The sequence below is a fragment of the Perna viridis genome, chromosome 3 (assembly GCF_037379345.1).
Source record: "Perna viridis isolate PV_CMFRI_1.1 ecotype Kerala chromosome 3, ASM3737934v1, whole genome shotgun sequence".
Lineage (NCBI taxonomy): Eukaryota > Metazoa > Mollusca > Bivalvia > Mytilida > Mytilidae > Perna > Perna viridis.
Window position 1 is genome coordinate 54,097,673 of NC_142447.1, and position 21,520 is coordinate 54,119,192.

Here is a 21,520-nt window from a genome sequence, read left to right on the forward strand (position 1 = left end):
CATGGGTGCACAGCAGCCAGATTGATTACTATAGGGCACTTAAAACAGACAAGTGGTAAATTAACCTATAAAAGTTAATATCTATCCTTGAAAATGATGTCATATTCCTAAAAATTACCAAACCAATCATAATCTAAGGTTTTCATTGTAAGTTGAAACAGAAGGCTGCCACAGAATCATAAATATGGTCTTTATTATGTATAAACATTAATATAATCAGGGTGGGCAGAAAGTAGAAAAAAACAAGACAAGTATAGGAACATTTACACTTTAATGACATTAAGCTGTGTCTCAACACAAATTTAAATATTTATAAACCATATAATTAACATTCCCAATTATGCCTAATCATGACAACAGACAGCACTCCGAATAATAACTTTATATTTGTATATATTGGCATCTATGACGCAAACTTATCAAATTGTTAGGTTACGACAAAAAATGCACAGAATTTTTGTTCACAAACCTTTAACTTCTTAAAATTGATCTCAGAAACCAGTGATATATTTTTAAGCTCCTTACAGACAGCCTTATATATGTGAACAAACATTACTTGTTTCAATTTGAAAAACCTTGAATGTATACCTGTTCAATCTTTATCATATTTTTTATTCCCAGTGATCATATTAAACATGATATCTATCAGAATTCATAGCTATATACAAAGCCTTACATGAAATTAAATGATAAAATATCAATTTTTAACCAACTATCACACAAACACACATATTTGACTATATATTATTAAATATTTTCACAAAAAAGATCTTCTCACTGAAAAATCTATTTGGAATGGCAAGAAAAGATAATTTTAAATTGTAAGCATTTAAAGTCTTTAATTAATTAGCAGTCATAATCTTGAAATTTTTAAAAGTAAAAAAACAAGAGGTACAGATACTTAACTAAAAAAATGTCAACCATTAATTAATGCAAGAATTTCTTAAATCATTTCTGCTTCAGGGCCACCCAAATAAAAGGACATTGTTATTGAAGAAATATACAATACAAAAATAACATGGGTTCTTACAGAAAGTTTACATTTGTAATAAATTGTACTTAAACTTTTTTATGGATGAAGAAATGAAAACATATATCAATAACAGTAAAATGATCTTTGTAGTACAGTTAATACATCCACTATAGAGGTCAGGGGTTTAAAATAGAGGTCATATACACAATACTAGGACACAACATCAAATTATGTACATTATTTAAAAGGATGTAGTACTTGTATGTTGTAAAATATAATAAAAAAAACATCATACTCATCACTTTCTCTTACATATTCATTCTATCATTCTTATTTTTAAAAGCAATAAGGAATTAAAACTACAGTTGAATTTATACAAAAACAAAATAATTACAAAAACAAACACACATAACTCTCTTTGCAGTGTACACTGCTGATAAAAAAATCTGACATAATTATTAGAACAAAGCTGAGTAAATAATGATCTTGGATAGAAGTTCCATAGCTGGGGGGGGGGGGGTAACAATGTTCTCCGTAGATGCATCACAAGAAGTTTTTTTTTATATTGTGTGTGGCCAAATACATTTAATAACACATTTTTTACCCCATTTTCTTTAAACTATTAGTAAAAACAGACCAGCTTTAAAATTAAAGGTGTTTTTTTTTTTATAATCACAGCAGGTTAAAACAACCAGCTATAATGTCGGATGGAGAACACTGGATACACATGTTCAAAACATTTCTGACATTTTCTGTTCATAAATAGAGAACAGTAAGGAGTGGTGTTGATAATATGACCAAACATACATTTAGTATTACATTAAGAATGAAACATATGGCTAGCATAACAGAATATAATGAAACTTGAACAATTTAATATGATGCATAATTTTAGACTTTTCTTCACTTTTCTATAAAAAAATATGCAATAAATGCAATCATGTTCTCATTTAAATCATCCACAATTAGAATCTCTCAAATAGAAAAATTCACACATCTAAATATCACTTATAGATGTTCACGTGTAATGACAGTAGCTGAAACGATTAATAAACATCTCAAAAAGAAAAAAAAGGTTTATCATGATTCACTTTAAATTATTGAAGTATTGCTGATACATCCTAGTCTGTCTCAGTAACACACTCCTTATTTCATAAATTACAGTTAAACTAGAAGTTAAAGTTCCTTACACAAAATATGACTTTTAACTAGATGAGATCAGATATACCTTTAGATGAACCACTAATTAACTCCTCCAGTAAAAAACAATAGTAATGTTTTCAGATGGAATGACTTTGCTGTAATCAGGAGGTAGTTAAGCTCTATTGTTCCTCTGTCTTACTTCATCAGCTCTGTCCATATGAACCTTGGCACTGTAAAAATAAGCAATCACATTTGGTTAAAACCTGACATGGATACTTTATGTTTATTGGTTTTTCATTTCAATACAATCAGAAGCTTAATAGACAATTATTCCAACAACCGCCATTTCTATAATTTTTGCCCAAACATAAACCCCTGACAATGTGCATGTCCAAATATGGTAATCTTATACGCCATTGAATATCATTACAATCTTGCAAGCCATTGAGCCAAGGAGTTGCGGACAATGCATCACACCAAGTTCTGCTGAAAAATGTTCAAACAGCCATAACTTTTACAATTTTTGCCCTATCATAAATTTCTCAGAATATTCACTTCCAAATATTGCAATCAAGCAGTATGACATCTCCCATAACCTCACAAAATTTCATAACAGTTTCAATAACAACAGGGTGAAACTTGATTTGCAGGGGCATAATAATGACAAATTTAATGAGTTTAATTTAACAAGTTTAATGCACGAATTCACAACTTTTCATCCTTGTCACAGAAAAAAATCAAAGAATATATAATTATATATAAGTATTTTTGACATACTCATCAGAGGCAGGGGAGTCCACTTCATCTTCCATTTCCTTGCTCTTCTTCTTCTCATATATAAATATAATTATACACAGGATGATGACCTCAGCAACAATTCCTAGGAATGGCCATAGAGCAGCAAGACGATCTAAAGTAACGATACAATTCTGACTGAATAACAAATGTACAAACAAAGGTGATTTTAAACTCCATCAATATCATCTATAATGCACTAAACAACAAAACAACTGAAAGCAGTTTAAGTTCACTTTTACATTGATAGAGATACAAAGCCTTTATCTAATAAAATTGATGAAACAGTATATTGCTATATTTAGTGCTTTACTCAATCTCATTTTCCAGGGTTCTCAATAGGATTTTTACACTTTTTGGAAAGGTGAGTACCAGGTAAACTTGGTGGGTCTCACCCTTTTCCTGGTTTAAAACCAGTCTGAACACTACATTTATTATTTTAGTGTATACATAGTACTACATCATACAAAACTATATCTCACTGCAATTATGCATGTCATCTATATTAAATTGTGTACAGTAAACTCAGCATCTTTTTTTTTTTTATTTGAAAACAAATTTACTCTGTTTGCTGGCTTCATGACATAACTCAATACATAATGTGTATTTAGTTTCATGTATCTACATGTAATTTCATTTATAATAATAATACCTGTCAACTTTTGAAAATTCCCATGGGTTTTTTTATGAAGGACAATGTGTGAACCGATACTTTCAGGACATACTTTGCAAATTGCATGGGTTTTACTGTAGTAATGTTTGAATGAGACAATTACTACAGCACTATAGTGCCTTTTTCAGTTGAACAACATGTGTATGCACTATAATAGACTGAAGTTAGTAAGCCCCCTTTTTGTGTTGGATTCCTCCAAACCTAATTTAAATTCCTAAGTTTTATCAAATACAAAAACATAAAAATAAATGAGAAAACTTTTATTTACATTCAAATTCAATTCTACTATTTTATAATGCATTGAGCAAAATTTTCTTCCTCCCATTTGTCAGTTGAAAGGGGGTAAGGATTCAAATTATGAAATTGAAGAATTACAGTACAGCAAATTTCATTAAATGCATACCCTGAGGCGCAGTATATGAGGTAATGAAACAATTATTCAAGAATGACAGGGATTGAATTTCAGAAATTTTTCCACTAGATGAACTTAGCAAGTACTGGACTTGACCTTAAATAAATATAGAATTCCACAAGCAAATTTTAGCAAGTGGAAATAATTTCTACTGGCAAAGTTGAATTTCAACTTGCATATAGCAAGTATTTCCCTTTAAATTCGACCACTGAATGATGTTACTGAATTTCCAAAATCAGCATAATTTTAAAGGAACATTTCTTTTAATTATTGCAAACTCAACTTATGGGAAAAATAATGCACTGTTGAAATTACAAGAAATGTGATGACTGCAGGGGAGGTAACTCATTTTGTATTTTAAAATTTGTTTACACATGTGGTTCTACAAATTTGAGACCTGTTAATAAGATAGTATTTGTCAAATTAATTGTGGAGTAGAAATTAATCATTAGAAAATAATTGGCTGTTCAAAGAATAGTGGTATATCCAATCAGGATTCATTTTCTAATTGTCAAACCCTTGTCAGCTAATTGCTCGTCAGAGATGGTTTACCAGTCGTACCCTTACCAGTTTAGACAGCAATTAACACCTTTTGTCAGATTTATCATTCTTCTAATTAAAGAAATAACATTGGAATTATTTGTCACACTTTTTATCATACACTTCGTAACTTAATTTTGTTTTGTAAAAAAAATCGTATAATGAACATCATGTTTATCTCCAGTTGTTGCAAAAAAAAAAAAAAAAACAGAGTTTTTCAACGATTTTTAGGATAGTTCTAAATAAATTACTGATATTAGGATGCAGCTGATATTGTGAAGATGCCTCCAGTGGATGCACAATGTTTTAACTTGGTGCGTCCAGCAAGTTTTTCTTGCATCCAGAACACATGTATGCACCTTTTTGAGAACCATGTTTTCCCATATGGTGAATAAGTTAAACAGAGAGCAACCCCACCAGGATGAAAAATGTCAGCTCAAGGCCACCCATGGGTCTTCAATGTTCTCCCATAATATATCTTATGGAAGGAACTACATATTTATAAATCAATTATCAATTTAAATACTTCATTTTTCAAAGGATAATTTGTAAATATTACTTTATTGTAGACATCTATTTATTTCTTCTGTTGATGAACTAATGATGAAAAACAAGTACTTAATAAAAATATTAAAAGTTAAGTGTTTCCAAATTGTTATTAGTTCATTCACATCATTTTCTGAATGTTTAAAAAATGATTAATATTTTTAAAAGACAGTAAAATAATTGTATCACCTGCATTTTTTAAAGAGCTAGCAAAGATTTTGTTTGTCTACATCAGAAATAATATTTACCATATAATCCCTTGATGATTAGAGAATTACCATATAATAAGCCTTACCATGACAAATACTAACCTTTGACCCTAAGTTTGATAGAAGCTGATGTACTATTAAACATATGTGAAGAAGTGACATTAGCTGTACAGGAGTAACTCCCTTCATCTTCAAATACCAAACTGAAAATCTGGAGCTTAGCATTAACAATGTTATCCTGATCATAAAAGTGGATCCTTGGGTTACCAGTACTAATTAATGGTTCATTGTCTTTCTGCCAGTATACACTTGGGTATGGATATCCTGAGACAGGACAAACAATAGTCCAATCATCTCCTTGTACCAGGTTCTTAGACGTGGCCAAGTTCTTCTTATTTATCATTGGTGCAGCTAAAATAAACCACACATCTTTATAAGTTTCAGTACATTGAAGCATTAATTTTTTTAAGAAAGTTACAAAAAAAGCTCAGTAGGATAAGATGGCAACACAGTAAGACTGGTAGGGTGAGATGGTAACACAGTAAGACTTGTAGGGTGAGATGGTAACACAGTAAGACTGATAGGGTGAGATGGCAACATAGTAAGACTGGTAGGGTGAGATGGTAATTCAGTAAGACTGATAGGGTGAGATGGTAACACAGTAAGACTGGTAGGGTGAGATGGTAACATAGTAAGACTGATAGGGTAAGATGGTAACATAGTAAGACTGATAGGGTAAGATGGTAACATAGTAAGACTGGTAGGGTGAGATGGTAATACAGTAAGACTGGTAGGGTGAGATAGTAACACAGTAAGACTGATAGGGTCAGATGGTAACATAGTAAGACTGATAGGGTGAGATGGTAAAATAGTAAGACTGATAGGGCGAGATAGTAACTCGGTAAGAATGATAGGGTGAGATGGTAACACAGTAAGACTGATAGGGTAAGATGGTAACATAGTAAGACTGATAGGATGAGATGGTAAAATAGTAAGACTGATAGGGTGAGATAGTAACTCGGTAAGAATGATAGGGTGAGATGGTAACACAGTAAGACTGGTAGGGTGAGATGGCAACACAGTAAGACTGATAGGGTGAGATGGTAACACAGTAAGACTGATAGGGTGAGATTATATCATAATAAGACTGGTAGGGTGAGATGGTAACATAGTAAGACTGACAGGGTGAGATTATATCATAATAAGACTGATAGGGTGAGATGGTAAACTAGTAAGACTGGTAGGGTGAGATGGTAAACTAGTAAGACTGATAGGGTGAGATGGTAACATAATAAGACTGGTAGGGTGAGATAGTAAACAGTAAGACTGGTAAGGTGAGATGGTAACACAGTAAGACTGATAAGGTGAGATTATATCATAATAATAAGACTGATAGGGTGAGATGGTAACATAGTAAGACTGGTAAGGTGAGATGGTAACACAGTAAGACTGGTAGGGTGAGATGGTAACACAGTAAGACTGATAGGGTGAGATTATATCATAATAAGACTGGTACGGTGAGATGGTAACATAGTAAGACTGGTACGGTGAGATGGTAACATAGTAAGATTGGTAGGACGAGATGCTAACTTATTAGGACTACATGTACAATGTATGTAAGGGTAACAACAAATCTGCCAAAAACTAATCTGACCCATAATCAAGTCAAGTCCAAAACATATCTGGCAAAATAGATATTACACAAATTTAGCAGCTGGTACCCCATTGGTCCTGACTTCAAATAAAATTGTGAGTTAAATGTAGGTTTTACAGCACGCTAAAACATCTCTTCCATTGCAGCGTGAATATACTGGTGGTGATTAAATAGCATTTGCATACTACTGCTTCATAATCAGTAAATCAGGGGACACATTAGCACTAAGAACAATTTACAAAAAAATAATCATTACACATTATTTCAGAAGAAACTGAGTATTTTTCAACCAAAGACTAATATCTATAAAAGATATTTGGCATGAAAATTCTTCAGATACATTTCCTCATATCCCTGATTTAGGAGTCTGTTACGTAAATAAATGTATTTATGGCATTCAAGGAAATCAGATAATTATATTGATAGCAGTGCTTTATAGAATGTTCCCAATATAAGAAATTTCAAAAATTCACACTGTGAAATAAATTTGATCATTTCACTCGTGGACTTTCTCATGCCAAAATGTCAAAACTTTGATATCAATCCGTCAATTCTTTTTGAAAATACTGATACATTATGAAGAAAATCTAAATAATAAATAGGATTACAATTGGTTTTTGTGAATAACCAAAATACATACCTGCCAACTTTTGAAAATCCCCATAGGGGTTTTTACGCTGGACAATGTGTGAACTGACATTTTCAGGACATATTTTGCAAACTGCTTGGTTTTTATTGTAGTTATGTAGACAATCACTATAGCATTAAAAGGCCTCTTTCAGTTGAACAACATGTGCATGCAATATAATAAATTGAAGTTTGTAAGCCCCTTTTTTTCTTGTGGTGGATTCTTCCAAATTGAAATTCTGAACATTTAATTCCAACAAATAAATGAGAAAACCATTTTAAAATTATATTCAAATGTATTTTTACCATCTTAAAATACACTGAGCACATCATTCCTTCTTTCCAATAATGTAAACTGTATTACAAGTTATTATTCAGTTTTGTTCTTGAAGAATTATTCTGGTCATAACAACCCAGACTTGATCTAAAAGACTTTAAGTTGGTAATCTTAGAATGGGACAGGAAAGTTTTTGTTTTCATTAAATGCATACCACGAGATGCAGTATATGAGGAAATGTAACAAATATTCAAGAATGTTGCTACCAAAATCATCACTTTTTAAAAGGAATAACGTATTTTGGTGTGTATTATGCACACATTTTTACATACAAATTATTTCAAGAACATGGGGTGCGTATTATACCTCAATACATAAGAATCGGCCACATTAAAGATTAAATATTTTGGTACATGAAAAGACATTATGTAATGTAAACAAACAAACCGTAAGTGAAATGTTACTGAAAGAAATTTTATATTTAATCATCAAATACATCTTCAAGTATTAAAGTTTTAGTGACATTTTCTTCAAATCATTTTCAAATGACTTAACATGTTTCAGACAAAGGTTGTAAAATATTTCCTTCTTAAAAAGCATGGTTAGAAAATAATATGAAACAACTAAAACCAAAAAGTAACTAATTCCTCTTTCATCAAACCCCCCTTATCAAATGCTTTTACAGCTGAAAATGATTATTCTGATACTTACTTTGATTGTTTCTTACAATTTTCTTTCTTAAAAGCATGTTTTTAAATGAAAAATTATGAAATTTGAGTAACAACCAAAACTGGAAATGTCTGATTTTCCTGACTTTCAATTTTGTTTTATAAGCCATTTCATACATCCCGTGTCAATTTTATCATGCTGCAAAATTAATATTATCCAATTTATGTACCCGGTAGCTACTGATGTTTACATGACGTTTTAGTCTGCATAGAAGTTTCTTTCCTTCACATTTTCATAGGAAATACCGCATCAAGGTAAATAAATTGACCGATCTAGTACAAAATATTGATTTATATTTTGTCTAACAAAATTTTACTGCAACCTAAATCTAAAAAACTTTTTTTCACATGTTTAGACCTTCATAATTGCATGGTGCACAATACATAAATGCACACTATACACACCAAAGTACAGTAGTATTTCTTAAAACTACTGCAAGCAATTTTTTGGGAGGTAAATCATTTGTATAAACAATGATAATTTTATAATTTGTTTACATAGATGGTTCCACAAATTTTAGACCTGTTAAATTGACAGTATTTGTCAGGTTAATTGTGAAGTAGAAATTAAACTTTAGAAAATGATTGGCTGTTCATAAAATAGTGGTATATCCAATCAGGATTCATTTTCTAATTGCCAAACCCTGATCAGCTGATTGATTCTCGGAGATTATTTACCCTAAACTCCTGTCTTAAAACATACCCATATCTGTTTAGCCATCAATTAACACTTTTTGTCAGATTTATGACTCTTGAATTCAAAGAAATTAGTTTGAAACACAAATTTAGGGGTTTGAATTTGGAGTTTTGGGGTAATTTTGACAAAATCGAGCTGTACGACAAATCTGACCTGAAAAATTGTGTTAGCGAGACAAATGGTCAAAATCATGAAAACGTGTTTAAATCATGCAAGTTGGCAGGTATGAAAATAGGATCACTTGTGCCGAAATGGCTTGAAGATTTAACTCGTGCGCACTCGTTAAATCTTGAGGTTCTTCAGCACTCATGATAATATTTCAATTATTCACTTTTTTTCTAATTAATTATCCTATTAGTAGTTTGTACTTCCTCTAGGTAATTCTCAGAAAAGATTGCAGTGAGCTGATCACTGCTAGTTAGATACAAACACATTAAAAACATTTTCACTTGCTTTTCTTTATGCATGTTGATTAACTGATCCAGGTATTTTGGTAAACAGGTTCTGCCCACAATCTAAATAACACCATTTCAGTTTATCAAAATATGAAATGATTGATGTCTTAAAAAGTAAAATATTCTCTATACTTCTCTCACCTGCCAAGGTAACAGTCTGGTTAACTCTGGCATTAGAAAACACAAATGAACATTGGTAGTCTCCCATGTCAGATCGAACTGAAATCGATAAGTACATCATATTTTCAACATTGATTAATGACCAAAAAATGGATTTCAATGAAAAGAGAATAAAATTGGTTCATACAAATTCAAATAAAAAAGCTCTTAGATATGAAAAATCAACAAAAATAAAACGTTTTGTGGGGTGCAGCTAGATATGCCAGAATAAGTCAAACTCCGAACAGATGGGGCAAATATGGACTCAAAATTGAAGCTGAACACATTATAGATCTCTGAATTTTGATTGTAATTGTATGTTTAACACAGGATAAGATTTAAAAAACAAACTAACAATAACATGAATAACAAGGTTACATGAACAGACAGACACAGACAGACAAAATGGCACTAATAATAAAAAAGTCCAATTTTAGGGCATGGTCCCCTTTGGCCTTTATAACTCAAGAACAATTAGAGATAAAATGAATCTGAAATCTGTTGAAAAATGCAAACTGGAACTTTTCATTAAGTAACTAATAAAAAATATCTTCACAATCACACCAAAAATAAATAAAATGCTTTGCAGGGCACAGCTTGATATGACCCCAGTGGCCAACCCTGAACAGTTGGGGCAAATATGGACACAACATACAAGCTTGATACAATTCAGTGTGGATTTTTACTTATTTATCATTTTGGGAAAAAAAATCTAGGGTCGGTTTGGTGACTGGGATTACACATTTTTTTGTATGGTAAAATACCATCTTTTATTCAGCTTAATAATCAAATTAGGATAAACTTACCAACTTTCCTGATTGTATAGTTAGTAGTACCAAGAACTCCACGGCCATTAGGTTCATTTTCTAGTTTGACACCATCTTTATACCACTCCATGGTGAAATCTGTAGACACACCATTAATAGGTGAGAAGGTAGGGTTACACTTCAATTCTACAGACTTTTCCTCTTTGTTTTTCTCATCTACTTCTGGTATGACAGGTTGTCCCGTTACCACTGGAAATATAATACAATATAAAAATGGTTAATGACTGTTATTAGAGTCTCTCAATATATACAGGGTGAGTATCCTCAATATCATCTAGAAAAATTGAGACAACTTTCTGTAGTTGAATTCAATGAAAAACTTGTTTATTTGCCATTTTTAGGTCTTTCAAACGGTTAGGGTCATAATCCCCAAAAGTCAATACCAACCTTCCTCTAGTGCTGAAAATCAACAAACTAAAATTCAAGTTATTGCACAAAACAAAAGTGTCTATGGATGACAACCTCATATTGATAATAATATACAACTGAAAATTTTTTGCAGTTGTATAAAAAGTCTAGTTCCTACACAAAAAAGTGGTCCATTTTAGCCGATTTCTATCACCCTCTCAAAAAAGTGGTCTTTGTTGAATGATTTCTTTAAAGTCGTCTGATCCAAGCTTTATAGCTACAATTCATTCACCAAATTTGAGGGGAAACACTGCTTAATGCAGTGATAGTTAAACTTTCTGAAACATATTCAAAATACTGATACTTTTCATAAATATTCTTAATACATTAATAATAAAATTGTCAATAGCCTATAAAAAATGAAATGAACGTGCTTTTGACTCATCATTGAAATATAGGAATGACAATCAAAATCGTCATACCTTCGAAGATATCCACCTTAATGGTGAACTCATTGTCTGTGCTGTAGCTACATTTATATTCTCCACCATTTTTCATTGTAACACCACCTTCTTTGATATATGTAATAGTTAGAGTGATTGTGTTTCCTGAAGTTTTAGTTTCACTCCTAAACTCAGAAGAGTCCAAAGATGAATATGGCGAACTTGGATTCTCTCTCTTTTTTATGCTAATTTGACCAATATCAGTTCCCCCAGTGTATTGACAAGTCAGGGAGAACTGGCTTCCAACAATAAGTCTATATGGCTGTGGTTGGTTTAATATCTTTATTTCACATAACCCTCCTGAAAAGACAAAAGAACTGTCTTAATGAACTATATTAGTCTTTAATACATTGATAACACTTACATGTACGTGTCAAGAAAAACAAATCTGTTGTGTAATGTTATAATGTGTAATGTAACATTTTCAAATACAAGACAAACAGTAGATACATACATGTACATGTATTACTAGCATAACATGTACATGTCCTGACATGAAAGACAGCTTCACAAATATCTAAATGTTTTTTTTTTTATTACCATTTAACAAGACAACTATTAAGTTAATAATTATTACATTTCTGCACTACACATAAAATTCCTGAGGCAAAAAGACACTGATAATACTGTAACTTGCTAATGTTGAAAAAAGAAGATTTTTATGTAATTTTGAACAAGTCGTGTACAAGTCATATGTTAACTGTACGGGAACAGGATATGATTAAATTGATGGGTTTCTCATACTACATTTATAAAATACAACTATTGATTGTTTAACACAAAATTTATATCAAATTCCATACAATCATGATGAACTGAAATGAAACTTCTCAGGCACGGATCCAAGGACTGGCATACTGGGCGTACGCCCCCCCCTAAATCGGTAAGAAAAAAAATTTTCACCACAAATTTCACCCCATAATATTTTTTGCCTTGCTTTGCATGGCATTTAATTCAATTTATGACCCCTCCCTAAACTTAAATCCTGGATCCGCCCCTGCTTCTGAGGCCAAATAAAAAGCATGTGAGGTTCTTGTCATCTCAATTGAGAAAAACAGGGTCAGTAGGTAAGGATTCTATTTTTTTAAAATCCTAGTTCACAAGTGATCTTGGCATACTTCTTCCAAAGGCATATAAATACTCCAAGCTGGGAGATTTTTATTGCCTTGATCATCCTTTGAAGTACCACCTACATCATTTCTTACCTGTCTGGCAAACATGATTACAAGTACGAGGACACAATTAATTTCACAGTGCATTTCAACAGACCCATCTTGACATATAAAAAAAATTCCACCGCTTAAAACTCATTCAAACTTCACCAATATAGAAACATGTATAAAAGCAGATTTCTATAAGAGTACCAGAAAAATTCACCATCATGTTTTATTTTTAGCAACTTAGCTTTGGAGACCCCGTAGACATGGAAAGTGACCACTGCCAAATGTCCTAAATTTTGGACCAAATCACAACTTCCACATAAAATTAGAATGAAAAAAAAACCTTGTAAATTTGACCCTTGCCCTACATTTCTGCAGTTAATACTAAGCAATAAAGTTTATGACAGCAAAGAAAAAAATCAGGAAGAAACACACTAAAAAAAGGAACTATATTCAATATACAACGAAAAGTCAAGGGGAATTTATTGTGATCTCGTACCTACAATACACAAGGTAATAATATACTTCAACATGTACTTCCAAAAAGGCAATAAAATACTCCCAGATGGGAGAAATCATTAACAGGATTTTAGGAGTGGACTCTGTAAAACTCTGTGATCCACTGGACCCCGAAATAAAAGTGAGAGAATCCTCCCTCTCTGGGTGTACTGTACCAGTGATCTTTCTAGCGCTCTTCACTTTCGTCATTGACAAAGGAGTTTCCATTCATGACGAAAGATTTCTAATCCAATTTTGTGACTTAAAATCATTAAAGTAAAACATTCTAAGGTGCCCAACTAGGCTAAAACCCAAAATTCAATCCAACTTCCCAGCTGCAGTAATTTAGGAATTTCGTGTAACTACATGTATATCATTAAATCCATACATGTACATATATGCTCACATTTGTTCTGAAACTAAATGTCCATGGAATATGAAATCATCAATATACATGTACATGCATAATATTTAAAAATATTATTTGTAGTGTTGAGAGAACTTCTTGTCAACATATCTTTTTAATTTAATATTATCCAGGGTATGGACCAAAATGTGCAACCCATACCTGTACCAACTTTGGTAAACGGAAAAAAGTCACAGGTAAAAAAAGTCACAATTTTGATGCTGAAGTCAGAGGTGTTGGGCGATATAGCACACTCGAACAGACCACACCACCACACATAAACAGCCAAAATGACACTTGAAACCATGAACAAACGATTTGGTGCTCGCCCTGTGAGGACCCACCAGGCAGGTGCAGTGCCGGGCTCTCTGTCTCGAAGGAGCCCAACCAATGCAACTGGAGGTACCTTAGTTTCGTCTTGTGGAGTCAGGAGACAAACAAGGAGAGCTACTGACCATAGAAAGATCAAACCGAAAAGAAATGAGCAACCACATATTAACATCGTGCTGTGGAATGCAGAAGGGGTATCAAACAAGAGAGAAGAAATTCAACACTTTCTTCATGAAAACAATGTGAACATCTGCTGTATTGAAGAAACACATCTGCAAGAGGACAAACCTTTCAAGATCAGAGGACACCGAGTCTTCAGAGTGATAGAGAAGAAAGAAAGAAAGGTGGTGTAATGACCCTCGTAAGAAACAACATTAATGCCTTAGACACAAAAAAGTTTACGGAGGAAGCAGAATACATTGAAATCAAAGCAACTATTGGGAAAAGCTCGTATAACATCGTTTACTTCTACTGTCCCAATGATAACAAACTTTCACTAGACACCATACAAATACCAGACAGTTCATTTCTTGTGGATCGTTACGGTGTATCCATCTGCACCATGAAAACTGATTTATTCAACGGGTCATAGTTTTCCTTTCCTCGTTTGTCTACCCCGGACTTGACTTTTTATAACTCGGCGGGTGTTTCTAGAAAAATAGGGAACGCTTACCCTACCAATGCACCTGGTCCATGCTACCAGTTTTTAGTGGTCCGAGTTGCTCATTTGCTTTTGTTACTTTGTATGTATGATTTTAGTTACCTTATGTTCTTTGTTGTGTATGTCTGTTTTCCATGTCTGGTCTTTGTCCCTGGATTACATTCTTTTGATTACCGCTATAATCTTGGTCCCCTTGATTACTCTTTCATAGTAGGTGATTTCAACAGCCAATCACTAAGTTGGGGATATAATACCATGGACAAAAGAGGGGAGACCATAGAAGACTGGCAGGATGAAAATCACCTTATTCTAGTCAACAACACCACTGACACGCCTACTTTTTATTCTCGTCAATGGTATACCACCACCACACCAGATCTAGCTTTCTGTACTGATGATATACACCAAAAAATCAAAAATATTTTTAGGGATTTATTGTATTTCACTGTCATTGTTAGGAACTTCAGTAATTCCACTAGTTTAGTGAGCTAGACGTCATATATTCTACTCCTAATGTTCATAGAACTCTAGCTTCAGCTCACTGGATAACTTCCGGTTCCTGATCCCGACCGGGATAGCCCTTAGTATATAAGACAGCTCTCCCGTCCCGAGCGGGGACCCTGATTTTAACTGAACATTTTAGCAGACGACCTTACGTTTGGTAAGAATCGGTACTTGACCATTACCATTTATTTCACTCCCCTTTAGGATTATAATCAATGATATATGCTTGATGTATTTGGCCAATATTAAATATGTAAACTGAACAAGGATCGCTAATTTACGCCAAAATATAAGAACCTGGGAAACGTCACTGAGACAACCATAGCAAAACTAACAATATTATATTGTTACAAATATAAATGAAAATATTGCACTTGCGAAGCAAATATTTTCAACCGGGTCACCCCCTCGAGCTCTTTGTAATGTCCTTTATTATTTTAACGAGTTTCGCACAGATGGTACATCTATGGTAAAGCTCACTGTGCTCGCTGATTTAGGCTATGCCTATTCCATATTAATGAATGATTTGGCAAATCTTATTTCAGTAGGGGGAAAAGTTGGTACGGTATGGGTTACACATACTGGTCCTACCTAGCTATGAAATCGTAGCTCTTGATCTTTTTTCTTTTATGATCCTGTGATCTAACGTTTCAAAAATACAAAAAAATAGTTAGAGCTACTTTTCGCAGCTAGGTCCCACCATAATATTGCCCAGGGCAATGCTCAGCTCATTAGTGACATTACTGTATAATTTACTCAAATCTTAACTATGAACACGAACTAATTATTCAGTTTTCTTTAAGGTTTACCATTATCACAATAAGAGTTTCATAGAATCTACGATGTTGGAATATTACGCTGGAAAGGACTACAGTCAAGATTACAAAGCAAAATCAGCTGATCGTAAAAATGTCGTCAGCCTGCCTCCAGCTGATATGCGCCTACATTTCACATTAAACACAAATCTGTGCCGTAAATGTATGGTTCCTTACCAGGTATACTTGCTATACCAAGCGTGAGTAGTATTATCACATTGAAATATTGGTCCATCGCTTCGTCTATTGTATTTGTTTTCCTGTACAGTTTTGCTCGTTATCCAAGATGAACGTCCTTGACCCAAGTCATGTGGTTTTGACACATGCGCACATAATTTTGACGCGACTTATCTTTCTTTTCCCGTTTAAAAAAATATACCCATCATCAAATATATACTAGGAAGATTTAAATCCCAAAATTAACTGTATACAAGAAGTACACAAAATTAGGTATACAGGTCTATGTCAAACCAAAACAATTGTATTCGAAAATCATGCCACCCCAAAACGAGCACTGTGAGCTTTACCATACATGTACCGTTTGTGCGAAACTCGTAAAAATGATAAAGCACATTACGAAGAGTGGGGTGTCGACCCGGATGAAAATGTTTGCTTCGTAAGTGCAATATTTTTATTTGTATTTAAGCAGCAAGTGAAATCAATATTTCTATTTGAAATTATGTCTTGTTAATTAATGGGGGAGTTTATTTTTCGATAAATGAATAACTTGAAAATCCCCCCCCCAAAAAAATATTCCAAACCCATACCCCCTTTCCCCTTGCTCTCAAAATGATCGATAACTTTATAGCACTTCGCAATACTTTGCATTTTTTATGCCTTAAGGACATCTCTAGCAACATCCATTTCAGTTTTGGCCGGTCAGATCAATCTGTACAGATACCGGAAATATTACAGTTCTCCACGGATACTGGGAATACATACGAATACAAATATACGAATATTTATTAAATAAGTCATCAGACACATCAATGTGCAACATGAGACATGATATATACAATCATTAAAATTCAGTAAATATCATCCAGGGTATGGACCAAAAAGTGCAACCCATATCTGAACCAACTTTTCCCCGTACCCAAATACATGTAGTATTTTGCCACAGACACTTGGGACCATGATTTTTTTTAAATCCTCAAAAATATCATTAAATCATTTTGTTTCCAAATGCGTGTTCTCTGACATGTCCGCTTGCTGTTTATTACTGTTTATACTATGCCTAGTTTTCATTTACATAGTAAGAGCTAGAAGTATATAGATGCAAACTAGGCATAGTATAAACAGTAATAAATAGCAAGCGGCCATGTCAGAGAACACGCATAATAACTCAAATATGGAAACAAAATGCTTTAATGATATTTTTGAGAAAATTGAAAAAAAAATCCTGGTCCCAAGTGTCTGTGTATTTTGCCGATTACTTTATTATTACATGATATTTCCAGCTGTAAGTTTGTACACAATACACAGTTACAAAATCAGGAGCGGATTCAGGCGGGGGCGTGGCGGGCGTGCGCCCCCTAAAATGGATTGTCAGGGGTAGATTTCGGCGGTTTTAGGTTGAAACTTTAATTTCTCGCTAATTTTACCACAAAAGATATCTACATTGCACCCACTCTAGAAGAATATTTCAAAAATTTAACCAGTCACTGGGAGCATGGACCAGGTGCACTGGTGGGGTAGGCGTCCTCTGCTTTTCTAGAGGAAAATTTTTACTGTTTATAAAAAAGTCAAGTCCAGTGTAGACGAAAGAGGAATGTAAAACTATGACATGTTGAACAAATCAGTTTTCATGGTGCAGATGGATACACCGTTACGATCACGACCATAAAACTTTTGTAGTGATGACTGCAATCTTGTACGTATGAGATAAAGATATTTATTACATGAAAGATGTATGTTCGTTTCGTAGGATCTTCGAGTCACGTTCTCGGTTTCGCTGGCGTATGTCCGTCTGACTGTTGCAATTACCTTTTTACGCCTGTCCCAAGTCAGGACTGTCTGGTAAATATATATATATTTCTGTGTGTGTATAGAAAGGTCTGAAAAATTCCAAACGATGTTAGAACTGTCAAATTTGCGATGCAAATTTTTGGTCGTTCCCTCCGCGGGACTCGAACTTGTACCGCTGTGACATATATATGGCAACACCGCCTGCACAAAGTCTAGCGCCCTAGACCACTCGGCCAGCTAGGCTATATGAAAATATAGCTTTGGCTGGCCGGGTCATTCCTCCTCGTAGGATTAATCTAGGGCTGTAACTTAGTACACGATGTATGGTAGTACGTGACAATTCATTTAGATGTTATTATGTAGGATAGAGGATCAAATTAATGATGCATGTCACAACAAATCAATATTATACAACGTCTCAGAATGTGACGACTCTATTCGCCACACTGCTCCATCGGATCAAATTGATACAGCCAAAAATTTGGAACGACCAAAAATTTGCATTGCAAATTTGACAGTTCTAACATCGTTGGGAATTTTTCAGACCTTTCTATACGTTTACATATCTTCCCTGTATCAATTTGATCCGATGGAGCAGTGTAGCGAATAGAGTCGTCACATTCTGAGACGTTGTATAATATTGATTTGTTGTGACATGCATCATTAATTTGATCCTCTATCCTACATAATAACATCTAAATGAATTGTCACGTACTACGATACATCGTGTACTAAGTTACAGCCCTAGATTAATCCTACGAGGAGGAATGACCCGGCCAGCCAAAGCTATATTTTTATATAGCCTAGCTGGCCGAGTGGTCTAGGGCGCTAGACTTTGTGCAGGCGGTGTTGCCATATATGTCACAGCGGTATGAATTTGCATCGCAAATTTGACAGTTCTAACATCGTTTTGGAATTTTTCAGACCTTTCTATACGTTTACATATCTTCCCTGTATCAATTTGATCCAATGGATCAGTGTAGCGAATAGAGTCGTCACATTCGGAGACGCTATATATATAAGACTTCTTTCATGTTGCTAATGTAGTCTGAAAATACTAGTACAATGTATTTCGCTGGACCTGCGTGCAGTGTTATCCTTTGTCGTGAGGCTTTTCTCGGTAGAGCCGCCGTTCATTGAAGACACGTCATGTTTCTTGCCGAGGTTTGATATTTTTCACCCTGGTTGTTCGCAGCTACAGGCTATCCATGGATGAAAACAGGGAGCTATAAAAAAAAAATTGGAAGAGCTCATCGGGGCCTCGTGGTAAAGGTAGTCAAAGTCATTTAAATTGTGCGTATCGACAAGACAACGTTTAATTCAGGAGACGGATTGATATAAGACTTTATGTCTTGTTTCTGAATACCTTAATTAATTTGCTATAGTTCATTTCATTCTTTTGTTTTGACTTGATGTTAAAATATGCAAATTAGTTAATAAATATGTTTAAACTTACATTCAGTTCAGTCAGAGCCTTAATATACTCATATATCAGTCAAAATTCAAATTGAGTCTCATGAAATATATTTTTCCTAACTGCAATTGAAGGGCCAGAAAATGGTAATCGGCCCAGGCCCCCTGTCGTAATGCCACATCTCCGAGGTGGGCGCGATCCTAATGATTTGTTTTGAGTACACATCATTTAGGCCTAGCTTCGCCCCTGTGGTTTTTACATTACAAAATGAAAAGTGATTGGTCAAGTTAAGTCATTTTTTTATCATTAAAGGGTTATTGTTTTTCATTTACCTGTATTTAATCAAGATTTATGTTAACGAATACAAGTGTAAATGAAACAGCCTGCAAACCATGTCTTTGTCTCTGAATAAATATACAAAACCTTATAGTTTCTTCAATTTAGATACTACCTAGAAAGTGTGATGACCGTAGTCGTAAATAAAATTGGTTGTACAAAACAAGTTTCGGTATATGACACTAAATTTTATGCACATAAATTTATACTATAGGGTTATTAAATGGTTATTTTCATATTAATCCTGTATTATGTCCAAGTACAGTCGTATTGGGTTGAGATCACTTGTATTGGCCCCAGGCGAAGCCGAGGGCCAATACAAGTGGTCGAAACCCAATACGACTGTACGAGGACATAATACAGGATTAATATGAAAATAACCATTTTATGATCCCTTTATTAACTGATGACTTAAAATAACAGGAGTTATCTGTACAAACCTTTAAATACAGCTCAGTATGACATATTTCCTATAGTCTGTTTCAAACAAAATGGCGGACAAGTTTAACTTTTATACAGGGCCAGAATTAATACAGGGCATGTACCCTGTATTAAATTAATACAGGGCAATTGCCCTGTATAAATTATGGTTGCTAAAACCTCCTGTTGTATTAAAGGGGTAATTTACATTGTATTTTAAGTCATCAGTTAATAAAATACATTTATTTGAGGGGATGGATCAACTAAGGGACGGATAAACTTGGGAACGGATCGATCTGCTACCGTTTTTACGGTCTTGACTATCATTACGGTTCTCGCACGACCGTCCCTTACGGGGATTGTGTTAGTAGTTGGAGGTAGCGAAGCCCAGCCTCCGGGATACCTGACCGAAGAACTCAGTCAGAGTATATCCTACTAGCTGGGCTGCTCTGTTAACACTCTGGCCTACTTCCAGACCCCACGTGGGTCCGAGAGCGTTTCCCCACTCTTATTATTTGGGAATACGTCAACGTGTAGAGTGGGTGATAAATTAAGATGATTACCCAAATCTATTTAAAATCCGTTAAAATGTTCTATTCAGTCACAATATGCAGTGACTGATAGGCGGTCTAATTTTAATTTGATTGCATATTATCCACACTCAAAATAATTAATGGACATAAATAAAAGCACTTGGTACCAGAAGCGACTTAATAGTAATAACATGCGCAGTTGACCCAACATTAACTCAAGGACTATTGTAAACATTTCAGCCTCTTACATTGTAGGAGTATTAATCTTATCCATGAAAAATTCTTTTTTGCATAATTTATTACCAAAAGTTAGAATATTTCTTTTAATTGAATACATGTTTTTCAAAATTTACTCAAAAGTGTACATAATTGGGTAAATCAGCAATATGTATCATTAGTGTAATCCCTCTGTTTTCTTATAAAATTTGTTTTACAACAATACTTTCTCTATCATTTGACTTTACAATAAGGCGGGACTCTTAACTAAACATGAGAAAAGACTACACCCACTTAAACATTGAAAATACGCCTGTGGAAACGAGTACTGAAACAGCATGTATAATGATGTATGCGAACAAGCAAAATGCAGAAACCAAGGGCAGTGATAGTGACTTTTCATGTTTTAGGAAAAGGTGAACAATAGTCAATTCGATCATTGGTTGGCGTGCTGCTAAATCCACATCAGAATGTGTCAATATGCCCCTGAAGTATGGGAAAACTGTAATATCACTGGAAAATTAGAGCAAATCCAAACGGAGGCGACAAGAATTGTAACTGGGTTACCGGTGTTTACAAAAATGGAAACTTTTTGTTACGATTATTCCCATGCCTAGAATTCCTTATATAAAACTTTCTAATGTTTGTTTATCAGTTAGATAATACAAAGCATACAAGTAAAAGTGCAAAAAA

At 33.9% G+C, this 21,520-nt stretch overlaps 1 protein-coding gene across 1 annotated transcript; it reads right to left on the reverse strand.

Moving 5' to 3' along the window:
* Positions 1-254: 254 nt before the first annotated feature.
* LOC148622919 (basigin-like) lies at positions 255-16,248 on the reverse strand. Its single transcript, XM_088573267.1, has 7 exons — positions 16,118-16,248; positions 11,546-11,866; positions 10,695-10,904; positions 9,871-9,948; positions 5,394-5,702; positions 2,894-3,026; positions 255-2,346 (listed from the first exon to the last, which is right to left on the reverse strand). Exons 1-7 carry the CDS (start codon positions 16,173-16,175, stop codon positions 2,289-2,291), a joined length of 1,167 nt encoding a protein of 388 aa, XP_088429393.1. The 5' UTR covers positions 16,176-16,248; the 3' UTR covers positions 255-2,288.
* Between the last annotated feature and the right edge of the window lie 5,272 nt (positions 16,249-21,520).